At 41.5% G+C, this 24,125-nt stretch overlaps 1 protein-coding gene across 1 annotated transcript in view; it reads left to right on the top strand.

Annotated features, from left to right (window-relative positions):
- The window catches only part of LOC126252411 (sodium channel protein Nach-like), a 197,728-nt gene that overhangs the window by 80,957 nt on the left and 92,646 nt on the right, over positions 1 to 24,125 (top strand). The window contains 2 exon segments of the mRNA XM_049953336.1: positions 9,704 to 9,810; positions 15,988 to 16,178. Of these exon segments, the coding sequence (XP_049809293.1) occupies positions 9,704 to 9,810; positions 15,988 to 16,178 (298 nt within the window).

Genomic DNA, 24,125 nt, shown 5'->3' on the forward strand with positions numbered 1-24,125 from the left:
GAAAACACAGTTGCACTAAACACCGGTGACGATCAATGGGACAGAAAACACTGAACACACTTGATGAGATTGGGGGGGGGGGGGGGGCTGCCACTTGGTGTAGGGAAGAGGCAGGGGGGAGAAGCCAGTGGGAGAGAAGAAGGGAGAGAGGAGGGGGTGACGGCATGTCCGCCGTATGGAGGAGGTAGAGAAGAGGGGAGAGGCCAGAGCCTTAGGCACGCCGGCAGAGGGGTAGAAGGTATAGGAGTCTCGATTGTGGAGGGTAAGGGCGATGAGAGAGGAAGGAGGCGATCAGGCATACATAATTAATGGGAAGGGCAAAGGTGTGAAGCTTGGATAGGAGACCGGAATGCCAACAACAGTCGTAATAGCGTTCTAGGTCGAGGGAGACGAAGATGGTGGAACGACGGGAATTCAGTTGGTCGGAGAGGAGGTGGGTGAGATGCAGGAGAAGGTCATCAGCTGAGAAGGAGGGTCAGAAGCCACATTGGATAAAGGGGAGGAGGCGGTGCAGGTGGAGGTGTTGGTGGATGTGGCGGGTGAGGATGGACTCCAAGACCTTGCTGAGGACCGAGGTGAGGCTGATAGGACGGCAGGAGGAAACGTCAGGAGGCAGTTTGTCAAGCTTGGGGAACATAAGGATCCGTGAGGTTTTCCACAGGCTGGGATAGAAACCAGTAGAGAGGACCACATTATAAAGACTGGCCAGGATGGTAAGGAAGGCAAAGGGAGCCTCACAGAGATGGCAGTAGGTGACACAGTCATGACCTGGAGCGGTGTTGCATTTAGTGTGCAGTGTGGCTACGATGTCTTGAGTGGTGATGGGGGTATTGGGATCTGTGTGTGGGATGTTGTCCAAGTACTGGGACCCAGGAGCGAGTAGAGGGGCAGAGGTGTCGGTCCGATCGCGGGCGTCGGGGAAGAGGAGAGCTTCTGATGAATGATGTGTGTCATACACCCACTCTCTCTCGCTGTCGATATCGGGTCTTCGGTACCCGTGGTGGCATGGGCGGTGAGGTGGGTGGGGATGTACGCGGTCGGGACACGAGTTTTGACCCGCAGTCTGTGTGTCCCTATTATTAACTCAAATTAATTTTCATCCCATTTTCGGTTTTAAATGGAATATGAGTAAGCTATAGTGTCTCATGTAAGTTTGCGCATGCATAATATCCGTGTCCTGGGTGTTGCATTGACTCCCAACGCTCTGAAATGACGTATTTCTTCACATTATTTCGAGATTGAGATATATTTTTTTTTCGAAGATTCTCACCATCATTGAAAAAGACATTTAACGGTGAGATACAAACATAAGGAAGTCCATAGAATCAGAGATAGGTTATATATTTTGCAGAATGTTTCATAATATCTAAAACTTCGTGTGTAACTAGTGTTTCCTTGCAGACGTAGACTGGCAGTCACGTTAAGATTTGTAGACACTGGGGAAACATCCCAGAATTGTAGAAAATTCATTATTTATAATAAATAACATCGATTTTTGACATAATACTTCTATTAAAAGAATTAGAAAGACCCAAAATCTTATAGAAAATAAAATGTTAAAAAAATTGGAAGGGAATGCACGCGAACGTGTTACCGTTGTCGTCACAGCTCATGATGCCACGACGCTTCCAATTTTTTTATGACATTTATTTTTTCGTCTCTTCTTGAAATAAGGAGTAAAGTTTTCTGGTAGTAACAAAACAAAGCCTACTACGTGAGTAAAGTGATGCAGATAAAATCTGAAATGAAATAAAAATTTCTGCTATGTGAAAATTTGGAGATGTTCTTAATAAAATTAAATATTTCTAGAAAACGTAAGAAAGTGGACTTTTCCAACATCACTTCCTTTTTTTACATAAATGGTGTAACAAATAACAAACATAAACAGCTTCTTTCAGTACAAAACAATAAAATACCACATCCCTCTCTGTGGACGTGTCCCTCGCCGATCCCGTTCTACCTCCTGTTGGTACGTCATCATGTATGATGATTGTTCCTCTATCGTCCTTATCCTTTCTTATTCATAACAATCTCATGTAGTAATTACATTCTCCTACCCGGTTCACCCCAAATGGATGGGGGATCAAGCAAGACACTCCCTAAAAAATTTGCATAATATGTTCGATATCTCGGATTTTGCATGATCAACGAGCGACTTTCTTGTAGTAAGGCCCAAAAATCTAGCGCGTCTTAGACCTCCTAGCAACAAACAGACCTGAACTTATCGAATCAGTTAACGTAGAGGAAGGTATTAGTGATCATAAGGCTGTGACAGAATCTATGATGACGGGTCCTACAAGGAATGTTAAGAAAGGTAGGAAGATATATTTGCTCAGCAAGGGTGACAGGATACAAATTTCAGAATATCTCAGCAGTCAGCATCAGATATTCGGTGATGAGGACGAAGACATGGAGAGTAAATGGAAAACATTCCAAGACATCGCCCAATATGCCCTAGACAAGTATGTTCCAAATAAGGTTTTAAGGGATGGAAAAGATCCACCATGATTTAATAGCCGTGGTAGAAAAGCGCTACGTGGACAAAGAGCACTTCTCTCAGACTCAAGAGAAGTAAAAACCCAACTGACAAACAAAATCTGAACGAAGCGGAAATCAGCGTAAAGAGAGCAATGATTTTGAAAGTAAGACGCTGTCAACCGACCCGAGAAAGAACCCTAAGAGATTTTGGTCGTACGTAAAATCAGTAAGTGTGTCAAAATCATCTATTTATGCTCTCAGCGACCAAAAGGCATCGAATCGGAAGATAACAGACAGAAGGCCAAACTACTGAATTCCGTCTTCCGAAGTTGTTTCACCACGGAAGATCGTAACATTGTCCCTCCTTTCAATCGTCGTATGAACATCAAAATGGCAGATATTGAGATAACCGATCGCGGAATTGAAAAGCAGTTACAATCGTTTAGTAGTGGAAAGGCTTCAGGACCAGATGAGATACCTATAAGATTCTATAAAGATTATGTGAAGGAACTTGCTTCCCTTCAAGCAACGAAAGGTAGCTAACGACCGGAAAAAAGCGCACACCATTCCCGTTTTTAAGAGAGGCCGTAAGACAGATCCACACAATTATAGACCTACATCGTTGACGTCAATCTGTTGTAGAATTATGGAACATGTTTTATGCTCAAGAATTGTGACGTTTTTGGAAAATGAATATCTCCTTTATAAAAATCAACATTGATTTCGCAAACAGAGATACTGCGAAACTCAGCTCACTCTGTTCCTCCGTGAGATCCACAGTGCAGTGGACAACGGTGCTCAGGTTGATGCTGTGTTCCTTAATTTCATTAAAGCATTTGACAGCGTCTCGCATTGCCGTTTAATGAAAACAAAATGCGAGTTTATGGAGTATCGGAGCAGACCTGCGGTTGGATTCAAGACTTGCTTGCGGATAGAACTCAACGCGTCGCTCTTAACGGAACAAAATCGACAGATGTAAAGGTAATATCTGGAGTACCACAGGGAAGTGTGATAGGACCGTTTCTGTTTACAATATATGATCTATTAGAAAGCGTCGGAGGATCTTTAAGGCTATTCGCAGACGATGCAGTTGTCTATACCAAAGTAGCAAAGCCAGAAGATAGTAATAATTTGCAAAACGACTTGCAGAGAATTGATGAATGGTGCAGGCTCTGGTAGTTGACCCTGAACGTAAATAAATGTAACATATTGTGCATACACAGGAAAAGAAATCCACTACTGTACAGCTACACTATTGATGACAAACAGCTGGAGACAGCGTCTGCCTATTGGGAAAATTCACAATCTTATCTCGCTGAAACGACGCCTCATTCTTTCGAGAGAATGTGTTTCTGCTGAACATCTCTAAATTTATCTGACGTGCTGAGCCGTGGCCACCTCAGAAAACTCCTAGTATTACAAAGCACTTAATTCTCTTTACGGCAGTAGACGAAATCAAACACTATCATTCCTTTCCCAAAACCCAAAAAGCCGGGCATGCATCCCTGAATACGTCCTACAGATGTTCAGAGGTCAAATCTATTGTAACTGTAGGAGAAGAGTATCAGTCAACCAACGGTACATGTCACCGTGCTCAATTGACTGACACTGTGTGATGTTTTGAAGAACAGTTACAAAGAATATAGGTGACATGCATTTGAAGGTGAGATATAATGTGTAGTAGGCTACAATAATAAGAATAAATTGCCAGTGGTTAAGATGATCGTTATGCTGTTCTTATAAGGAATGGTCAACAGTCAGGTATATGACAGGAACGATCATTCGAAGCAAAAAGTCCAGTAAACATCGGCTCTAAAATGCGTAACTTAAGAGCGGATAAATTCTAGTGTCCGATTCCACTCGTCGGCTTTGAACAATGACGTCACATCTAATGCAAAGACGCTACGTACAGGCAATCTATGAAAGCAACGGGTCGTACACGTAAACAAACGAATGTAGCATACTACAAAATTACAATCGCATTCACGTAGATATTTCCTTAGTCATGATTTACATCGAAACGAACTGAAGATAACGAAAATAATTAATAGTAGCAATTAAAAACGAATTTTCATGTCTGGTAAGAAGTATTCTCGTAATTTATACGACTAGAAAAGCACAGAGAACCTTTAAATTGCATTACAGTAAAGCGCATGGTGAAGTCATATTGTTAAAACGTAGGGTTAATTTTACTATTAATTATTGAATCTAATGGGAGAAACGCAGGAAAGTTGGAGTTTTGGGCGGAAAGAAACAAAAATGTATCAGAAAAACAGAAAAATGAAATGAATGACAACAAATACGAAACAGTAGCAAAAAATATGGAGAAACTGACACACTAAATCCTAAAAGAAAAGCCTGTACATGACTTACGAATATCTACAAAAAATAAAGAACACTGGAATCGATAACTAGAATTAACCTATATCGGTAAATTCCAGTTACAGATTCCAACCGCTCCATGATTCATATGTAAATTACTTTTCCAGTCGTCTGCACTGAAACGTAATAGAATTTCTACAGTGTATAGCAAAAACTGGAGTCGGTAACTAGAACTGATCTTAGAATGAATGATCTTGTATATAGATCAATTCTGGTTACCAGTTCCAATATTAGTAACTTTTTTGTAGTAGTTCTGAGAACAATTACAAGTGCAGAAATCATATTAGGCTAGATTTCAGTGCACACACGTGCTGAACAAAAACGATCTAATTAATGAATCATCGAATGGCTGGAATCGGTAACTAGAATTAACCTATGGGGGTGAATTCTACTTACCGATGCCAACTGTTTGATGGTTCATAATTTTGGCCGTTTCTGCAGTAAATTTATGAACTCTGTTTTTGTAGGATTTCTAGATTTCTTATCGATCTCAGAACTACTATGAAAAACTAATAAATATTGTAGGTATAGCTTGCAAATGTTTATCTTTTTCATAGTAATGAAAAAAGTAATGCTATATGCAGATATCCTGTAACACTTTAGTGCACAAGCTTGTTGTTAAAACGATCTAAATAACGAACTGTGGAATGGTTGCAATTAACCTATATAGATCAGTTCCAGTTACCGATTCCACTATTTGTTAGATCCTACTTTTTGTCATTTTTCGTTACTTGTTTAATGGTCATGTTAAATTTAACAATCAGTATTAAAAGTTAACACTGATTCATAATATTATGACTTCACCATGCGCTATAGTGTACTCGACTTACAGGCTCTCTGTGCTTTTCTTACTCGCATAAGTTACGATGGTAATTTATTAGGGATGTGTATATTTCTCTTTTCCTGTTCTTATTTATTTTACTTACCTTAAATTCTCGTCCGTAGAATTTGTGGCTAAGTAATTAATCACGTGAACCCTGTTTGTAATTTTATCGTATGCAACATTCGTTTGTTCGCTTTCAAAGAGTGCCCCTGTGTAGCGTCTCTGCCTTAGGTATGACGAGTGGAATCGGACACTTGAATTGACCCCTTAAGAGCTAAGAGCACTACTTCATCTTCCATACTGTGAAACAAATCTCTTCTACTACAAGCTTTTTGCTTTCCCTATTTCTGGGGAAGGCAGAATGGACCAACAGAAGAAAAACATAATCTAGTTAACATGGGTTTTAAAATGCATGCCTTAAGAGGTATGAAAACTTTTTCAGTAGAAGAAATGTGTTTCACAGCAGCCAAGATGAACAAGTGCTCATCTGACGCTGTTCACGTCCCTTACAGATACTCCCATGCCGCAGAACAACACTAAACACGAACAAAGCTAATGCACTCTGCCGGATATTCGACCAGTCACAGTGAATTGCAACTCTAAATCATTCACATACACTATGTGATCAAAAGTATAAAGTATCCGGACACCTGGCGGAAAATGACTTACAAGTTCGTGGCGCCCTCCATCGGTAATGCTGGAATTCAATATGGTGTTGGCCCACCCTTAACCTTGACGACAGCTTCCACTCGGGCAGGCATACGTTCAATCACGTGCTGGAAGGTTTATTGGGGAATGGCAGCCCATTCTTCACGGAGTGCTGCACTGAGGAGAGGTATCGATGTCGGTCGGTGAGACCTGGCACGAAGTCGGCCTTCCAAAACACCTGAAAGGTTTTCTGTAGGATTCAGGTCAGGACTCTGTGCAGGACAGTTCATTACAGGGATGTTATTGCTGTGTAACCACTCCGCCAGAGGCCGTACATTATGAACAGGTGCTCGGTCGTGTTTAAAGATGCAGTTGCCATCCCCAAATTGCTGTTCAACAGTGGGAAGCAAGAAGGTACTCAAAATTTCAATGTAGGCCTGTGCTATGATAGTGCCAGGCAAAACAACAAGGGGTGCAAGCTCCCTCCATGAAAAACACGACCATACCGTAACACCACCGCCTTCGAATTTTACTGTTGGCACTACACACGCTGGCAGTTGACATTCACCGGGCATTCGCCATACCCACACCCTGCCATCGGATCGTCACATTGTGTACCGTGATTCGTCACTCCACACAACGTTTTTCCACTGTTCAATCGTCCAATGTTTACGCTCCTCACAGCAAGCGAGGCGTTGTTTGGCATTTACTGGCTTGATGTGTGGCTTATGAGCAGCCACTCGACCATGAAATCAAAGTTTTCTCATCTTCCGCCTAACTGTCATAGTACTTGCAGTGGATCCTGATGCAGTTTGGATTCCTGTGAGATGGTGTGGATAGATGTCTGCCTATTAAACATTACTGGTCTCTGTCAGTCAACGGGCGAGATCGATCTGTACGCTTTCGTGCTGTACATGTCCTTCATTTTTCCACTTCACTATCACATGGGAAACAGTGGACCTATGAATGTTTGGGAGTGTGGAAATCTCGCGTACAGACGTATGACACAAGCGACACACAATCACCTGACCCCGTTCGTAGTCCGTGAGTTCCGCGGAACGCCCCATTCTGCTCTCTCACGATGTCTAATGACTACTGAGGTCGCTGATACGGAGTACCTGGCAGTAGATGGCAGCACAATGCATCTAATATGAAAAACGTATGTTCTGGAAGGTGTCCGGATACTTTTGATGACATAGTGTACGTGCGGATGGTGTGTGCCTGTACGATCGCACACTGATTTCCGACAATGTCTTCTGGATGTTTCACTTTTTTGTCAGGCAATGTTTACTTTCCAGAATGAGATTTTCACTCTGCAGCGGAGTGTGCGCTGATATGAAACTTCCTGGCAGATTAAAACTGTGTGCCCGACCGAGGCTCGAACTCGGGACCTTTGCCTTTCGTGGGCAAGTGCTCTACCAACTGAGCTACCGAAGCACGACTCACGCCCGGTACTCACAGCTTTACTTCTGCCAGTACCTCGTCTCCTACCTTCCAAACTTTACAGAAGCTCTCCTGCGAACCTTGCAGAACTAGCACTCCTGAAAGAAAGGATATTGTGGAGACATGGCTTAGCCACAGCCTGGGGGATGTTTCCAGAATGAGATTTTCACTCTGCAGGAGAGCTTCTGTAAAGTTTGGAAGGTAGGAGACGAGGTACTGGCAGAAGTAAAGCTGTGAGTACCGGGCGTGAGTCGTGCTTCGGTAGCTCAGTTGGTAGAGCACTTGCCCGCGAAAGGCAAAGATCCCGAGTTCGAGCCTCGGTCGGGCACACAGTTTTAATCTGCCAGGAAGTTTCATATCAGCGCACACTCCGCTGCAGAGTGAAAATCTCATTCTGGAAACATCCCCCAGGCTGTGGCTAAGCCATGTCTCCACAATATCCTTTCTTTCAGGAGTGCTAGTTCTGCAAGGTTCGCAGGAGAGCTTCTGTAAAGTTTGGAAGGTAGGAGACGAGGTATTGGCAGAAGTAAAGCTGTGAGTACCGGCCGTGAGTCGTGCTTCGGTAGCTCAGGTGGTAGAGCACTTGCCCACGAAAGGCAAAGGTCCCGAGTTCGAGCCTCGGTCGGGCACACAGTTTTAATCTGCCAGGAAGTTTCATATCAGCGCACACTCCGCTGCAGAGTGAAAATCTCATTCTGGAAACATCCCCCAGGCTGTGGCTAAGCCATGTCTCCACAATATCCTTTCTTTCAGGAGTGCTAGTTCTGCAAGGTTCGCAGGAGAGCTTCTGTAAAGTTTGGAAGGTAGGAGACGAGGTACTGGCAGAAGTAAAGCTATGAGTACCGGGCGTGAGTCGTGCTTCGGTAGTTCAGTTGGTAGAGCACTTACCCGCGAAAGGCAAAGGTCTCGAGTTCGAGCCTCGGTCGGGCACACAGTTTTAATCTGCCAGGAAGTTTCAATGTCTACTTTGCCGGTGACTCGTCTAGGAGTACCCAGTACTACTCCACATATTGTAAAGTCTGCTATTTTGTCTGAAGAAAGGTGCATAATAACACAAAGCTGGCACGCCTGTGAACTTTGGAACATATCACTTGAGTAAGAAAGAACCTTAGCCTGATCTTTGGCAGCTCCATTAAAGCCGCACAGCAAAAGCAGCGGACTCAAGATCTACGTGCTATCTCTGTTCTGGGAAAACGTCACCTTAAAATGATAGGTTGGTGGACATTGTAGAAAGTCTGTGTTTTGTCCTGACGCGGCAATACACGAGTACAACTAGCAGCGACTGCAGCAGCAGCGTGGTCGCACAATCTTATTCGGACAGAAATCCTCTAATTTTTCCCTACAGTGTTTCGCTAGAACGATTTGAGATCCCTCAAGCAGTTCTGGCCCAACCTGCAAATCCGCTCTTGTTCCGGCAGCCAGATAGATGAGACGTCCGCCCCCCCCCCCCCCCCCCTGAATTCCTTTGACGACGTAGGCTAGAAATGGCAAACTTTCTTTTCTATGGTGTTCATCCACCGCTCCAATCAAGACTGGCTGACAGCCTTTCAATTCATCCTGGAAAGCCAAAATGTAACCTGAAGACGGAATAAATTTCTGACGGTCAACAAAAGGCTTAATCTTCTCTCTGAACATTGCCTAAAGATGCCCAAACCTTATCTACCCTGACTTGGCACCTTGTGGAACTGCACATTTCAGGACGTACTGCCGTGAGTGAAGTCCGCAATCGCTCTTTCATTATGTATTAGAGTGTATGGTGTTTTAAATCTTCCTCACAGACCATACGTTAGATGTTCTGTGATCTAGTGGAGCGTGACGTCGCCCTTAAATAATCAAACGTAACTCATGATCATTCTCACAACTGATTACTGAGATATGCGTTATTCTAAACAATGACATTTGAGACATATAATACTCATATCTTTACAGGGAAGGCATCGAGCTGAAAAACCACAGCGTCTTCCACCTGTTCTTCGGGAGTTCCGATTCGGTGCGGCTGAAACATGACACTCTGTACTACTGGTACGATCTCATGAGTGAGTACAAACACAACGCAAAGTTTTCTGAGAAAATGTTGCAATCATAAAGTTCTTTGATATTTTATTGCCGGAATTAATTCTTCTTATTTAATTAGTGCACAGAATTTTGTTCCCAATGCCATCGTACGATTACTTTTAACAGAACACAGAGTATGCCCTTTTGTATTAAGATACCAGCCACATGTACTTACCTTACTGACGAAAGAAATCTCAGATATTTAGCTGCAATGGGGCACTGAGCAAACTCAACGACGACAGACGAAAATTGGTGCTAGATAGGGAGTCGAACCCGGATTATCGAGTTTACGTGAGCAGTCGCCTCAACTGCTCGTCCCCCGTCTGACCCAAAATCTCTACACGTCGCAAGCTGCAGACCAGCGCCCCCTGTCCATTAATCCATTTGCTAGCAGCCTAACCGTATTCTCACAAGTGTTCCTATACTGTTGTGCATTCGTAATGAAACATCGTAACGGCGTCTGACGCATATAGACCGAATGAAGAAAAAATGCCATACTTGGCGGTGCGATTCCTCGTTCCAATTCAAGACAAAAGTGTATCTAGCAAAACCTAGTCACGCAGTAGGTTTAATAGAAATGCGATTTAGATTCAAAAATGGTTCAAATGGCTCTAAGCACTATGGGAATTAACATTTGAGGTCATCAGTCCCCTAGACTTAGAACTACTTAAACCTAACTAACCTAATGACATCACACACATCCATGCCCGAGGCAGGATTCGAACCTGCGACCGTAGCAGCAGCGTGGTTCCGGACTGATGCGCCTAGAACCGCTCGCCCACAGCGGCCGGCTGCGATTTAGAAAACAAGGCTCTGGTAAAGCTGTAACTGCGTGCAGCGTGGCCAAGAACAGGTACCATGAACTCTGGTCTGCACCAGAACTGTCCTACGAGCTCAGTGGGACGAGGCAATACCGTCGCGAACTGATATACAGACCCGCCGATGTTCGAGTCGCCCTTGCGCCAAATATATATATATATTTTTTTTCAGTTTAAGTTTCAAATGCGGAATCTAGTGTATTCCTTACTGTTGCAGCTACCTTTATGCAAACACTAGGTGGGCTACTCGGCTTCGCTCAGGTAGTTGATACGATATTGTGTAGTATTTGGAATAAAAGGACTGAATTTAAAGGATAAGAGACAAAAAATTTTATTAAAAACATATTCTAACTATTTACGTGTTTATAAACAATGTTTTTCATTTTGTTATCTGGAGTACATCTGTACAAATTTTTCGAATTTGCTACTCTAGAGCAAGCTACGTATTAGTTGACCGTAGATGAGCAGGAATCTTTGAGGCTGATGGCACAATATTTTAGTGTTTGCACTTGCACGTTGTTAATTGTGAAACTGTAAGCTAATTTGATTGGACATTGCAGTCTTTTAAATTGGAATGACAGTTCAGTAGAGATCAGTGGTATTCTGGGAATAAATAGTGTGTTTCCTTTGTACTTTCCCGTCATAATTTCGGATTCGATGATGTTATTCGATGGCTGTTTAATGATCATCCTTGTTCCAGTACATACTTTTGGTGAGTTGAGCCTTCCGAGAAGTTTGTTCGGAGATCCAGTTTTAAATCGAAGGCAATGTAAAGGCATTTCTGGGACTTGCAAAGACTTTAGAAATTCTGTATGGACGTTCACACTTTCCTCAACGTTTACCATCGTGTCGAGCATTTGTATATTCTCTCTTCACCGGGAATTTTCTTTTCAATATCAAAGCTGATATCGTCGATGTATTATTTTTAGTTACTAAAATTACCCTTTCAAATAGCTAGTCCGGATTGGTATAGTTGTGAACAATGTTTGGATAAATTTGGTCGATGAGTTGGTTTTCAGCAGTGACCATGTTGCAGTAATTACTGCTGGTGTTGACTTGAGGATAACTGGAAGTGTTCGTCGAAAATCTCCTGAGAACATGAGTAGAGCTCCTGCGATCACTTCAGAGTTTCCTCGCAAGTCTTGTAGTTCTGTCCACGGCTGCGAGTGATTTTTTATGTGCCTTTGTGCATCCGTCCAGAAATATACTTTTAGCTTGCTTTAGAAGTTCATCCCGTCCAGACGCTCTTGAGATTTTACATACTGGGAATTGTTCTTCAGCTATGTTCAACGGTATTTTGAAGGAGTCCCAAAGATATTTTGGATTCGATGGTTTGCATGTTGTTAGAAATATGGCGAACAAGTCTCTCAGTTCTTCAGCTAAGGCCGTGAGTGAGGCATCTTGCAGTGTTTAATTCCAGCGGTTGTCGTTTTCAAGTAGTCCTCAGCGTCGGTATGCTTCTCTGTACATCTGGCAGAGATAACCGTCAACAGTCTTGAGATCTGTGAAACTTGTTGGTCTCCATATTCCGTGTAGCAACATCCGGACATTGAAACATTCGGCGTTTTTTTGGATGTACGGTGTATACTCGGCCTAGAGCATCAGTTTTCGTGATTCATGGATGATCTACTGTAATTCCTAGTTTTTGTGTTTGAAAGATTTTCTTGTTATGTTCCATGTACAATAGGTAGCATCTTCGACATATAGTAATGTTTTCCCGAATGGATCCGTTCAGTACAGTTGATATAAAGGTGTTACTGTTGTGTTCTGGGGTGTTTCTCTCGTAGTTTTTTTTTTTTTTTTTTTTTTTTTTTTTTTTTTTTTTTTTGGCAGTGTCTTTTGTTAAGTAAACTCTCTGTCCATTCTCCAAATGTACTGCTAGACGTTGCACAGTTGGTTCTCGTTCGTGTATGGGAACACTGAAAATCCGCCATTTTGCTTCATTACAGTTGCTGTATCTTCCTATTTGGTGTATGTTCGCATACTTTCTGACATATTTGATGGATTTCACTAATTTGCAGTATTCTACGTTTATATGTGCTCGGAACATTTTGGAAAGTAGTGTGTTATATGGTACTACCCATTCATTCCCTATTTCCAATTCATCGCTGCCTCATATTCATATTTTTGCTGTGTAGTCACCGTTTTTGGGTGGTCGTGTTCTGTATTTGGGATAGCCATCAACTCCGGTTTGCGTGTTGTCCAACTATAGTTTTGGATATTCTCTTGTACATTTTTCCTCACTCAACCATGGAGAATTAGGTTTAATGGCCTGCATGGTCCGTGACTCATGTTTTTCACTACTACGTCGTACAGTTCCGCATCTTCTTGTGGGCTGGAAAACTCAGTTTATATCAGTTTGTCGATATCCGTGGGATCAATTCTGTAATGTAGCCATATGAGATAGAGTGGGTGAGGCAGTCCTCGTTTTTTTGCCATTCGATTGTGTACATACAGCATCTAACAGTTCCAAAGATGCGGTATTTTGACTTCAATAAACACGATTTGCTTTTGTCGGAGAACTCGGGCTAATATGTCGTGTCGATGCATGGGGACTTGTCCGTATCTTAGTTGTTCTTTGATTTCTCGCCACGACAAGTTGCATGTAAATATTATGAACTGGTCACGTCACCCATTTTTTCTTATGTAGATCATGGCATCTTGAGTGCATTCGTGCCTGTGTCTCCATCTTCTTACGTATAATGAGGGTAAGATTTTTAACATTATCATTTGACAGGCACTGTTTCGTCTCTCAAAGCTGCACGATCGTTCGTTGTATTTATTTCGCCTGTTTCGGTCAGTCATTGAAACTCTTAACTGTCCCAATAACACAAAAAATGATGTCTGATGTCCTGCACAAGGATATAAAATGTTCGTTCAAAGACCTCTTGTATAGCTACCATGAGCTGCATGTAAGCATATTGAATTGTCAGACCGGTATTTTGGCACGTAGCTCGTCATCAGAGGCATCTGACCCAGAGGATAACCAAATACATATATACATATCAATAAACCTATTTGCTTTTCTTATGTATCTAAACTAAACTAAACTCCACCTGAACAGGCCTTGCAAGGCCCAAGGGTACCGACCGGCCGCCGTGTCATCCTCACCCCACAGGCGTCACTGGATGCGGATATGGAGGGGCATGTGGTCAGCACACCGCTCTCCCGGCAGTAAGTCAGCTTACGAGACCGGAGCCGTTACTTCTCAATCAAGTACCTCCTCAGTTTGCCTCACAAGGGCTGAGTGCACCCGCTTGCCAACAGCGCTCGGCAGACTGGATGGTCACCCATCAAAGTGCAAGCCCAGCCCACAGCGCTTAACTTCGGTGATCTGACGGTAACCGGTGTTGTTACCATTGCGGCAAGGCCGTTGGCTTTCTTATATATATATATATATATATATATATATATATATATATATATATATATATATATATATATATATATATATATATATATATATATAGGGTGTTACAAAAAGGTACGGCCTGACTTTCAGGAAACATTCCTCACACACAAATAAAGAAAAGATGTTATGTGGACATGTGTCCGGAAATGCTTACTTTCCATGTTAGAGCTCATTTTATTACTTCTCCCACCTATGGAGCACGTTATCATGATTTCATACGGGATACTCTACCTGTGCTGATAGAACATGTGCCTTTACAAGTACGACACAACATGTGGTTCATGCACGATGGAGCTCCTGCACATTTCAGTCGAAGTGTTCGTACGCTTCTCAGCAACAGATTCGGTGACCGATGGATTGGTAGAGGCTGACCAATTCCATGGCCTCCACGCTCTCCTAACCTCAACCCTCTTGACTTTCATTTATGGGGGCATTTGAAAGCTCTTGTCTACGCAACCCCGGTGCCAAATGTAGAGATTCTTCGTGCTCGTATTGTGGACTGCTGTGATACAATACGCGATTCTCCAGGGCTGCATCACCGCATCAGGGATTCCATGCGACGGAGGGTGGATGCATGTATCCTCGCTAACGGAGGACATTTTGAACATTTCCTGTAACAAAGTGTTTGAAGTCACGCTGGTACGTTCTGTTGCTGTGTGTTTCCATTCCATGATTAATGTGATTTGAAGAAAAGTAATAAAATGAGCTCTAACATGGAAAGTAAGCGTTTCCGGACACATGACCACGTAACATATTTTCTTTCTTTGTGTGTGAGGAATGTTTCCTGAAAGTTTGGCCGTACCTTTTTGTAACACCCTGTATATATACTATTTTTACAGGTAATTCATGGTGTACGGCAAGATGTATTTTGACAAATATGACAAGCTGTGGAGCACAAAGCGTAAATGAAATAATAATAATACAAAGGGAGACAAAAAGTTTCAGTTTGAGGGCGCTGCTGGTGCGTATATGCAATGTAGCACGACTTCGATTTGGATGTATAAGCACCGACATGTAGGCAAGGGATTAGCGTGACGGTAGTCCCTTGCCGGTGGGCATGCTGTAGATGTAAAACGTGAATTATGCCGACGTTATCACTGAACGCGTCCAAACAGGACTGACATGTTATTCTTCTCTTGGCTGCCGAAGGACCAACACTGGTAGGCATCCATCGGAGAATGAAGAATGTGTATGGGGCAGCACGTCTGTCGAGTGGTGCGAGAAGGGTTGCTGCTGTTTCATGATAAAACACCTCCCCAAATCGCAAATGCCGTAACGCAGAAGTTACGCCAACTCAAGTGGGAGTTGAGAACATGTCCTATAGTCCTGATTTCTCACTTTGTGATGATAACGCTTTCGGTCCCTTAAAAAAGGCTTCGAAGGGTCGAGTAATCCTATCGGACGAGGATGTACAGCAAGCAGTTATGGAATTCCTCATGCAGTACGACACGGTGTATCTTCAATCTGGCGAGTCGGTAGGACGATTACGTCAATGCTCATAGCGACTTTGCCTGATAGGCATACCGATTTTGGACTGTACAGCATTCGAATGGAAACTTTTTTATCGTTCCTTACGATGATATTCCCGGTAGCTTACGTTCCTGATAGTGTTATTCTATTAAATGCAGCTAATGGCTGGAGAAGATCACTATCCAGTGACAAAGACGGCTACTCCATTAGGGAGTGTAAATATAAAAAAAAAGAAGATACGTCACCTCAAAAAGGGTTATTCATTGTTCATCATTATAATGATATTCCACAATTTTCTCAAAGGCACGTCGTTACTGGTGCGCTGACAAAATTTAGCATATGTACTAAGGTCAATTCTCTGCATGAAACTGTCTGCTTACTCACCTTGGTATTTTAATTAGGTTTGCTTCTGTATACGCCAATAGTGAAATTTCTAATTCCATCATCTTTTATTGCAGGTAACTTTGGTGGACTTTGCGGGCTCTTCGTAGGCTTCAGCCTCATCAGCATAGTTGAATTTTTCTATTTTTTTACTATACGTCTTTTCTACATCATTCAAGAAGAGAACAGCAAACGTTCAGATCAAAATCGAAACCAAACATATGACAGAAACATGCTGAGCCGGAATTACAGTTTAACTGGTCAAGATGTAAGAAAACAGCTATACTGGAGAGAAATGGTACCATCTAATGTACAGATATACTGAAGATAAACGTATGGAGTACTTCTACACAACATAGCGTACTGAGATTTATAACATGTCAACGTCTAATTAAGAAACATGGATGTTCCATATGGCTTCAGCATTCTTATGACATGGAGTCTTCATCTCCACCTCTTCCTCTTTTTTTCTTAGTAGTAGGCCCAATTGGTTTCTTATTTATTGCATTCCCTCTTAGACTTTCATATAAGCGGCATTCAAATAAGTAAATTGTTTATTATTTAAAAACTAATCGCCTTAACTGTTAATACATTGATTCCAGTGTGAGATGAGACGATCAATGCCTTCATGGAAAAATATCTGCGGTTGCCTACAGCTCCGTGATTGCACCCAGGCGTGCACCTCTTCCTTCGAGGCGGATCGACGGCCACGATTGTCTTTCTTCAAGACTCCAAAAATGTGGAAATCGAATGTGGAGATATCGGAACTATATGGAGAATGTGTAAGGGCTTCCCACCGAAACATCCACAGCGTACTCTGGCTGACATGTTCCCATGATTGTTAGCTAAGATGGCTCTGAGCACTATGGGACTCAACTGCTGTGGTCATAAGTCCCCTAGAACTTAGAACTACTTAAACCTAACTAACCTAAGGACAGCACACAACACCCAGCCATCACGAGGCAGAGAAAATCCCTGACCCCGCCGGGAATCGAACCCGGGAACCCGGGCGTGGGAAGCGAGGACGCTACCGCACGACCACGAGATGCGGGCTGTTAGCTAAGATACCCTTATACATCCTCCATACTGTCCCAAAATCTCTCCATCTGTTTTTGGACGCCTGAGGAAAAAAAAAAAAAAAAGACGTTCATGGCCGCCAATTTGCTTCAGACGAAGATTTCCGTGCCTAGGTACAATCAATGTTCCTCAGGCAACAACAAAAATTTTTCATGAAGGCATTATCGTCTTGTCTCACAGTGGCAAAAGTCTATTAACGATTGCCACAATCACTTTTGAAATATTAAACTGTTGACATACTTTTTTCCACCTGCCTTGTTTTAATTTGACTAGCCTAGCAGTTGATTCCTAGAATTTCGAATTCATCTTTCCACCTGCCTTGTTTTAATTTGACTAGCCTATGCAGTTGATTCCTAGAATTTCGAATTCATCTTTTTCTTTATTAATTTGCCAATGTCACATTTCAACACTGGCCACCATGTCTGACAATGCTGCCTTTTATCTTACTTACTTCTTACTTACTTACTTGGTTGGCCGTACAAACTGCAGTCAGTCTTTGTCCATTCAGCCTCCTCCATCTTCTTCACTCCATGTATTCATCCCCAGATAGTCCCATCGTATTCTTGTCCTCTCTGATCCCGTCAGTCCATCTCAACTGTTGTCTTTCCCTCAGTCTGTTGCCTCTGATGTCTTCTTCCGCCAACTGCCTGGTGATCTGGCCTTCTCGACACATTATGTGCCCTCACCACTTAAGTCCTCTTTCTGTAATCACGGCCATAATGTACATCAATTGGTACAGCTTCTTCAATTCGCAGATTTTCGTTTTCACCAGTCATCTCCATCCTTCTCTGATCCAAAATTCTGTCTCAGAACAGCAGTTACAAATGTCAGGTATTTTCTTTCTATCTTTTGTATCTTAGTCGTGTCCCTACTCTGTATAGTATGACAGGCTGAATTATTTCAATGTAGATCCCAATCTTCATGGATCTCAAAAGCCAGGGCTTGAACAGCTTTCCGTGTGCAAATCTTGACCTGTTTCCTGCTTGGATTCTTGCCATTATTTCCTGGTCTATCTCACTCCTTTTACTGGGTACTGTACTGTCCCAACATAGTTGAACTCTCTTATCCTTTCAAACATTTTAGTATGCACATTTAAAGAACTGTCGTTCTTCTCTCTGCTCGCTGCAAGGTATTTGGTCTTACCCATATTCATCTTCAAGCTTGCTCTCATTGCATCTTTCATTAACAGTCTTCTCATCCGAATCTGATCTTGCTCATTCTGTGCTATTAAAACTACATCATCCACAGAGGCCATGGTGTTGATCCTTCTACCCATCTGTCTTCTTGTCTCCAGGCTTGTTGCTTTTCTCAGTGCTCTTTCCAGAGTCAGATTAAACGGGAGTAGGGGACAGCAGTCTCTCTATTGCACTCCAGTCCTCGCCTTGAGCTGTTTTTATCTTCACATAAAAAGTATCCAGGTTCAGAAAACTATTACATTTTCATTTTTAAAATTATGTTGCTGGGTTCTTTGATTGCCTTCCAGTAGAATTCTCATAATTAGACTACCAAACAATGTAAGCATCTCTTTCTGCAGTTGTTGCTTGTTTCTAAATTTAATTTAAACATAATGTCATCTAATGAATGTTCCCCTTATTTGAATTCAATCATTTTGCATTTTGAAAGTGTCATTTATTTTCCATTCCCTTAACAGAAGAGGTCTCTCTAACCTATTCCATTTCTTATTTTATGTCTTTTGAGTATCTCTCATTTTGACATTTTTTATAATCCATTATTTCACTGCTCTTTTTGATCAGTTTTAATTTGCTGTCTTCATTAATTTAGTATAGATGTTAAAGACCATAGTGTCATCCACCATAACCAAATGACAACCAGTGTACAGGACATTGTGCAGGGTGCATTTTACAGTTATTAATCACTCCTATTTAAGTTAATATCACATATAAAATGCCATAAAATGATTTTGTACGTTTATAAATCTCTGTTGTGTCTTTATGATTCCTAAGTGGAATGCACAATAACAGCAACATAACTGACCCAACTGTGTATTTAGAATACTGATTTTCAAAACTTATTTGGCAGTGTTATGTGAGGATAACAATGACCTCCTCCAATGATTCTCATTTAAAGTCACCAGATATGTCCATAGCACATTCATAAATAACTGTTGTAGTCCCAATAGCACAGCTCTGAATTCCTTCACACTCTTCTTTGAGTAGGAAAGTGTGCATACAGGATGTCAAAAAGATGAAGAAAGAGACAGAAGAGAAGGGTAAAGATATCTGCAAGTTTGAAACATAAGAAGGCTAACCAGATATAAAATTAATTTTTGTCTTTATGAAAGCATCTGAGTCACATGAGACACACTGCATTGTAAATCTTATAAATTTAATTGCTGACAGTTTATTTTTTACATTCTTAAATCTCTGTTGTGTCTTTATGATTCTTAAGTGGAATGCAATATAATTGATCCCACTGTGTATTTAGAATACTGATTTTCTAAACTTATTCGAAAGTGTTATATGAGGATAACGATGTATTCCTCCAATGATTCTCATTTAAAATCACCAGATATGTCCGTAGCACATTCAAGCATGTACAAAGTTAATCTGTGAGTTGATTTGTGACATGAGCAGATATCACAGTCTGTAGTTCACTGCTTGAAAAACACAGACATCAAGGTCTGTGTCAATCCCATGCACAATTTTAACTTGCCACATAGATAACACTCAATCAATACCATGCTGAGAGTAAAAGAAATTGATATCTTTCTCGGTGCAATATTGTTTCAGGAAGTACTATCACTATTAAAAAAACTGCAGCATTGCCAGATGCATCCAATCACTAGGGAGACTCAGCAGTCAAAATCATAACTGAATATCCCTTTTTTCAATATGCTCAACATTCTGCAACTGCTGGTACAAGCTCATACTACAGATTTCTCTAAAGTTCTATGCAACAGGCACAAATAAATTTTTAAGCCCTCAAAATGAAATGTTAGTGAGCACAAACATCACATAGCACATAACCATTGGACCAGAAAGCCAGCTAAAAGTGGGGATTCAAGGCTGATGGGTGGTCAAGCTGAACTGATTACATTTGTTTCACCAACCATCCAGTTAGCATCATCCCCCCATTGCAGGAGACGAGCCATAGTACACGAACAAATGTAACTGAGTGACTATTGGTGGTGGGGAGTGGGGAAGTACGGGCTGAATAGGTAGGTGCAGTCTGCAGGACCAGTTCAGATGTGCAAGTATGTGCCACATTTTTTCAGGTATTTGTTCTTAGGTTGACCTATACACTTGAATGCTTGCTTTTAACTGAGTTACTAACCCCAAGATAATGTGTTTTGTGAGTGTACGATGGATTTCCCATGTATCATGTGGTCTCATGCTCATGTGTGTTTATTTGTGTGCAGAAGTATCTTTATTTTCCAAGTCTCAAAGCTAATTAAAAGCGTTTCAGCTGAATTCCAATGTGGTGGCCTATGTTCCCTTCATGATGACTATACAACTAGTGTCAGTGTTTGTGATGAGTTCTTGATTGTGTAATGCTGTGGATGAGTTCTTGTGGTGTGAAACAGGGAATATGATATCAAGCACAGCACAAACAAATTCCTGATGAAGCTTCAAGGTGGCAACTAAGATTAGTCTTCTCATGCATTAGTCAGACCTCCATCAAGAACATCTAATTGTCTCCACGTATTAATCACTATAAATAAGTTTCACATTAAACCCAGGGAGTCAGCATGCAACAAGGAATTCACCAGATGTATGTAACTGCCTCCCATTTTTTGCTAGCTATATACTGCTGACAATTATTTTATACACTCTGAAACTCAGACTGGATTGTCTAGGTTAAGAATCTCTGCAGTAGTTCAATTTATTGAGTTCAGTAATTTATGTGGACATGCGTATGTATATTTGTATCTTTTCAGTATAAAAAACAGAATAGTCTTCTTTCTTGATTGAAAATTCTTGTTCACTTGTACTTAAAATGTATTTCCTCATTACACATGTGTTAAGGCTCCAAACTGTTTCCTTTGCATGAGAGGCAGTTTTGGTTGCTACGAACCACTGAGTATTGCACAGTAGAGTATTTCCAGTTTCATTTGCAGCTTATTCCAAGACATTGCTAATATGTTCAAATTCTTAAAGTTAATAAATGAATAATACTAACAGGAGGACATTTAAACTATAAAATTAGGATTGTTAATTAAAACAGAAACATTTAGTCAGAGTTCAACATCTGTTGAAGGAAGCCAGTTGAGAGCATAGTGTGCAGCATTAATAAAATCACTGAATGATCCTGGGTACTTTGTCAGAGGGCAGTCTCTGACATTATGCTGAATGGTTTGTTCCTGGGCCCCACAATCACAGACTGGAGAGTCGTGGAGACCCCACTTGTCAATCAGAGCATTAAACCTGGTGTGATTATTCTATTGTCCCCACTCACTTCTCTTCAGATCAAATCCTGGTAGATTGGTAGATGGATCTTGAAGACCTGGATATTTTATTGTTGCAGCATCCCATCTGCATGAATGTTCTTTAAGGTCAAACTTCTTGTTTTTTCCATTATGCCACAGTAGACAGCAAGACATGAAGCTGTCTGGAGGAGGGTAATTTAAGACTGTATGTACTGGAAGGTCTTGGGGGTAGTCAGGGTGGTGCAGCATCCTCCATTCTCAATTGGTTGCCTCTTGGCTTTGCAGTTTAGGTAGTGGAATGTTACTGATGGTGTGCAGCTAGGGGATCAGTGTGGATTTTAGTGTATCTGTAATAATTCTCACTGATTCATTCAGACTGATGTTTAGTTTCCTTGTATGAGCACTGTGTTGCCGTATTGGGCAGAGTACTCAGGAACTGGGAATACCAGTGTCAGAGCTGCAGAGTGGAAGCTTCTGCACCCCAGGTTGTGACAGCCAGTTTGTTTACTATATTATTTCAAGCCTTTAGCTTTTGGTTTGTGTTTTCCAGCTTTTTTTATATGTTAATGACCGACAGAATGTGACACCAAGGCATTTAGGCTGAAAATTGTGTCTGATCCTCTGTTGACAGAAATTCACATTGAGCTTTGGGTTTGCAATTCTGTTGTTTAAGTGGACTGTGTAGACTTCTGCCTTGGCTGAATTTGGTTGCAGTCTCCATGCTTTTTAATATGTGTTGAGAATTTCTAAGTCTGTAGACAATTTATTTTCTCCTTCTTCGAGTGTGCTGGTTTGCATGCCTATGGCAAAGTCATCGGCATAGCAAAAGTTTTTATCAGTGGAGTTTGGCACGTCCCTGATGTACAGGTTGAAGAGCAAAGGGGCTAGGATGGATACTTGGGAAGCCCATTTTTTATGGTAAATGACTTACTCTGTTTTTGTCCAATGCTAACCTTGAATTAACGGTTGGTTAACATATTTCTCATTCTGCTCAACATTCTCAAAGTATTTGTATGGAGTGTAGCCACGTATGGAAGTGAAACATGGATGATAAATAGTTTGGACAAGAAGAGAATAGAAGCTTTCAAAATGTGGTGCTACAGAAGAATGCTGAAGATTAGATGGGTAGATCACATAACTAGTCTTTAGTGTCTTCTGGAATCCAGCCTCAAAGTAAAATGTCAAGAATGGAAACTGTTCATAGCAGGTGAGCTGGATTCTGAACCTGGCCTTATATGTTGGAGTTATATCATTCATTATTCCTTGAATTCTGTTAAGGATAAGTTGTTCCAGTAGTTCGCAGCACACAATGAGGGGCACAACTGGCTGGTAACTTGAGGGGTCATCAAGTGGCTTACGAGACTTGAGGATTCCTAGTGTATGTGCAAACTTGAATGGCTGAGTTACTTTTCCAGTCTCGAGTAAACCTTTGTAGAACCTCTTCAGCCAAGTTCTTCCATGCTCCCCAATATGTTATATAAATTCAGGGAATATGCCATCCAGTTGTGCTGCTTTCCGGATTTTCGGTGTTTTGATGGCCTAATTTACATCTCTTTCATTAAAGTGGTCTGATAACATGGTGTTATCATGAAGGTAGCTACTAACTTCATTCAGTTCACCCTTTATCTTTTCTTTGATGGTTGCATATATAGGGACCTTATCAGCTCTTGATTAGATGTGTAATGCTAGTTCTTATAGCAATGTCTTTCGTTACTGATAGCAAACACTGGTTGCAGTGCCAAGTTTCCTAATAATGTCCATACCTTCCTGCTTGAATGAGAGAAATTTAACCTGGAAGTCAAGTCCATCAGTTTCCACTTTCTTGCTTCGTTCAGCTGTTTTAGTATTCTTTTGGCAGTATCAGGGTTTTCAGTCTGTTGGTATTCTGCATATATGTTTTTTGTTGCATCATCCCAGCAAAGGATGTAATGTTTCCTGAGTCCTTGTAGCGTATTGCTTTTGGCTGCTCCAATGATGTCTCCCATAAATTTCTTACAGTTTTCTACTTTTGGGGCTATCCAACATAAGTTGTTGTTGATCTCCTGAGTGTACTGATCCCAGACAGCTCTCCTTGTTAATGGACTTTGTGACAGGTATAGCAAACCCTGTACTGATTATTGTATGGTGGTGCTGGCTCCTTGGGAATCTTTTTAGGACTTTTCTTGTATGACTCAAAGGAAGTGTGTTTTCACCACTGGAGAGAAAGCACAGGTCAGGATTGGTATCAGTGTGCCATATAGCAAAGGTTTTGATTTCTTTGGCTACATAACTAAGATAGGGTTATTCTCCTTCTGTACATTCTATTAGATTATCTCCATTATCATCACTGTTTTTATAGCCCCAGCTTGTGTGATGGGTCTTGAAATCATCTAAGTATACCCATGGCTGAGGTAAAGGGAGTAAGACTAGACTGGACCTTTGGATGTTTGGTGGTTTGTACACTGAAACAAAAGTTAAGCCACTCAGCTATACAGTGATTACTTCAATACCATTGACCTCGTGACAACTCACTCCCTTAATATCAAGGAGGCTATTTCTTATGTATATGATAGAGCCATGTAATGTTGTGGCAGAAATCCTATCATTTTGTATTCTGTAATCTTACCCTTTGTTATATTATCCTCATTTAGATGGAATTCTTCGTGACCCATGGTATCAGTGTTACGATCTATGGCTACTTTTCTCAAGTGCTCATATCTGTCTTTTGATAGACCTGCATTTACCTGTCAAATACAGATACTTTGTCCAAAA

The sequence above is a fragment of the Schistocerca nitens genome, chromosome 1, assembly GCF_023898315.1.
Source record: "Schistocerca nitens isolate TAMUIC-IGC-003100 chromosome 1, iqSchNite1.1, whole genome shotgun sequence".
Classification (NCBI taxonomy): Eukaryota; Metazoa; Arthropoda; class Insecta; order Orthoptera; family Acrididae; genus Schistocerca; species Schistocerca nitens.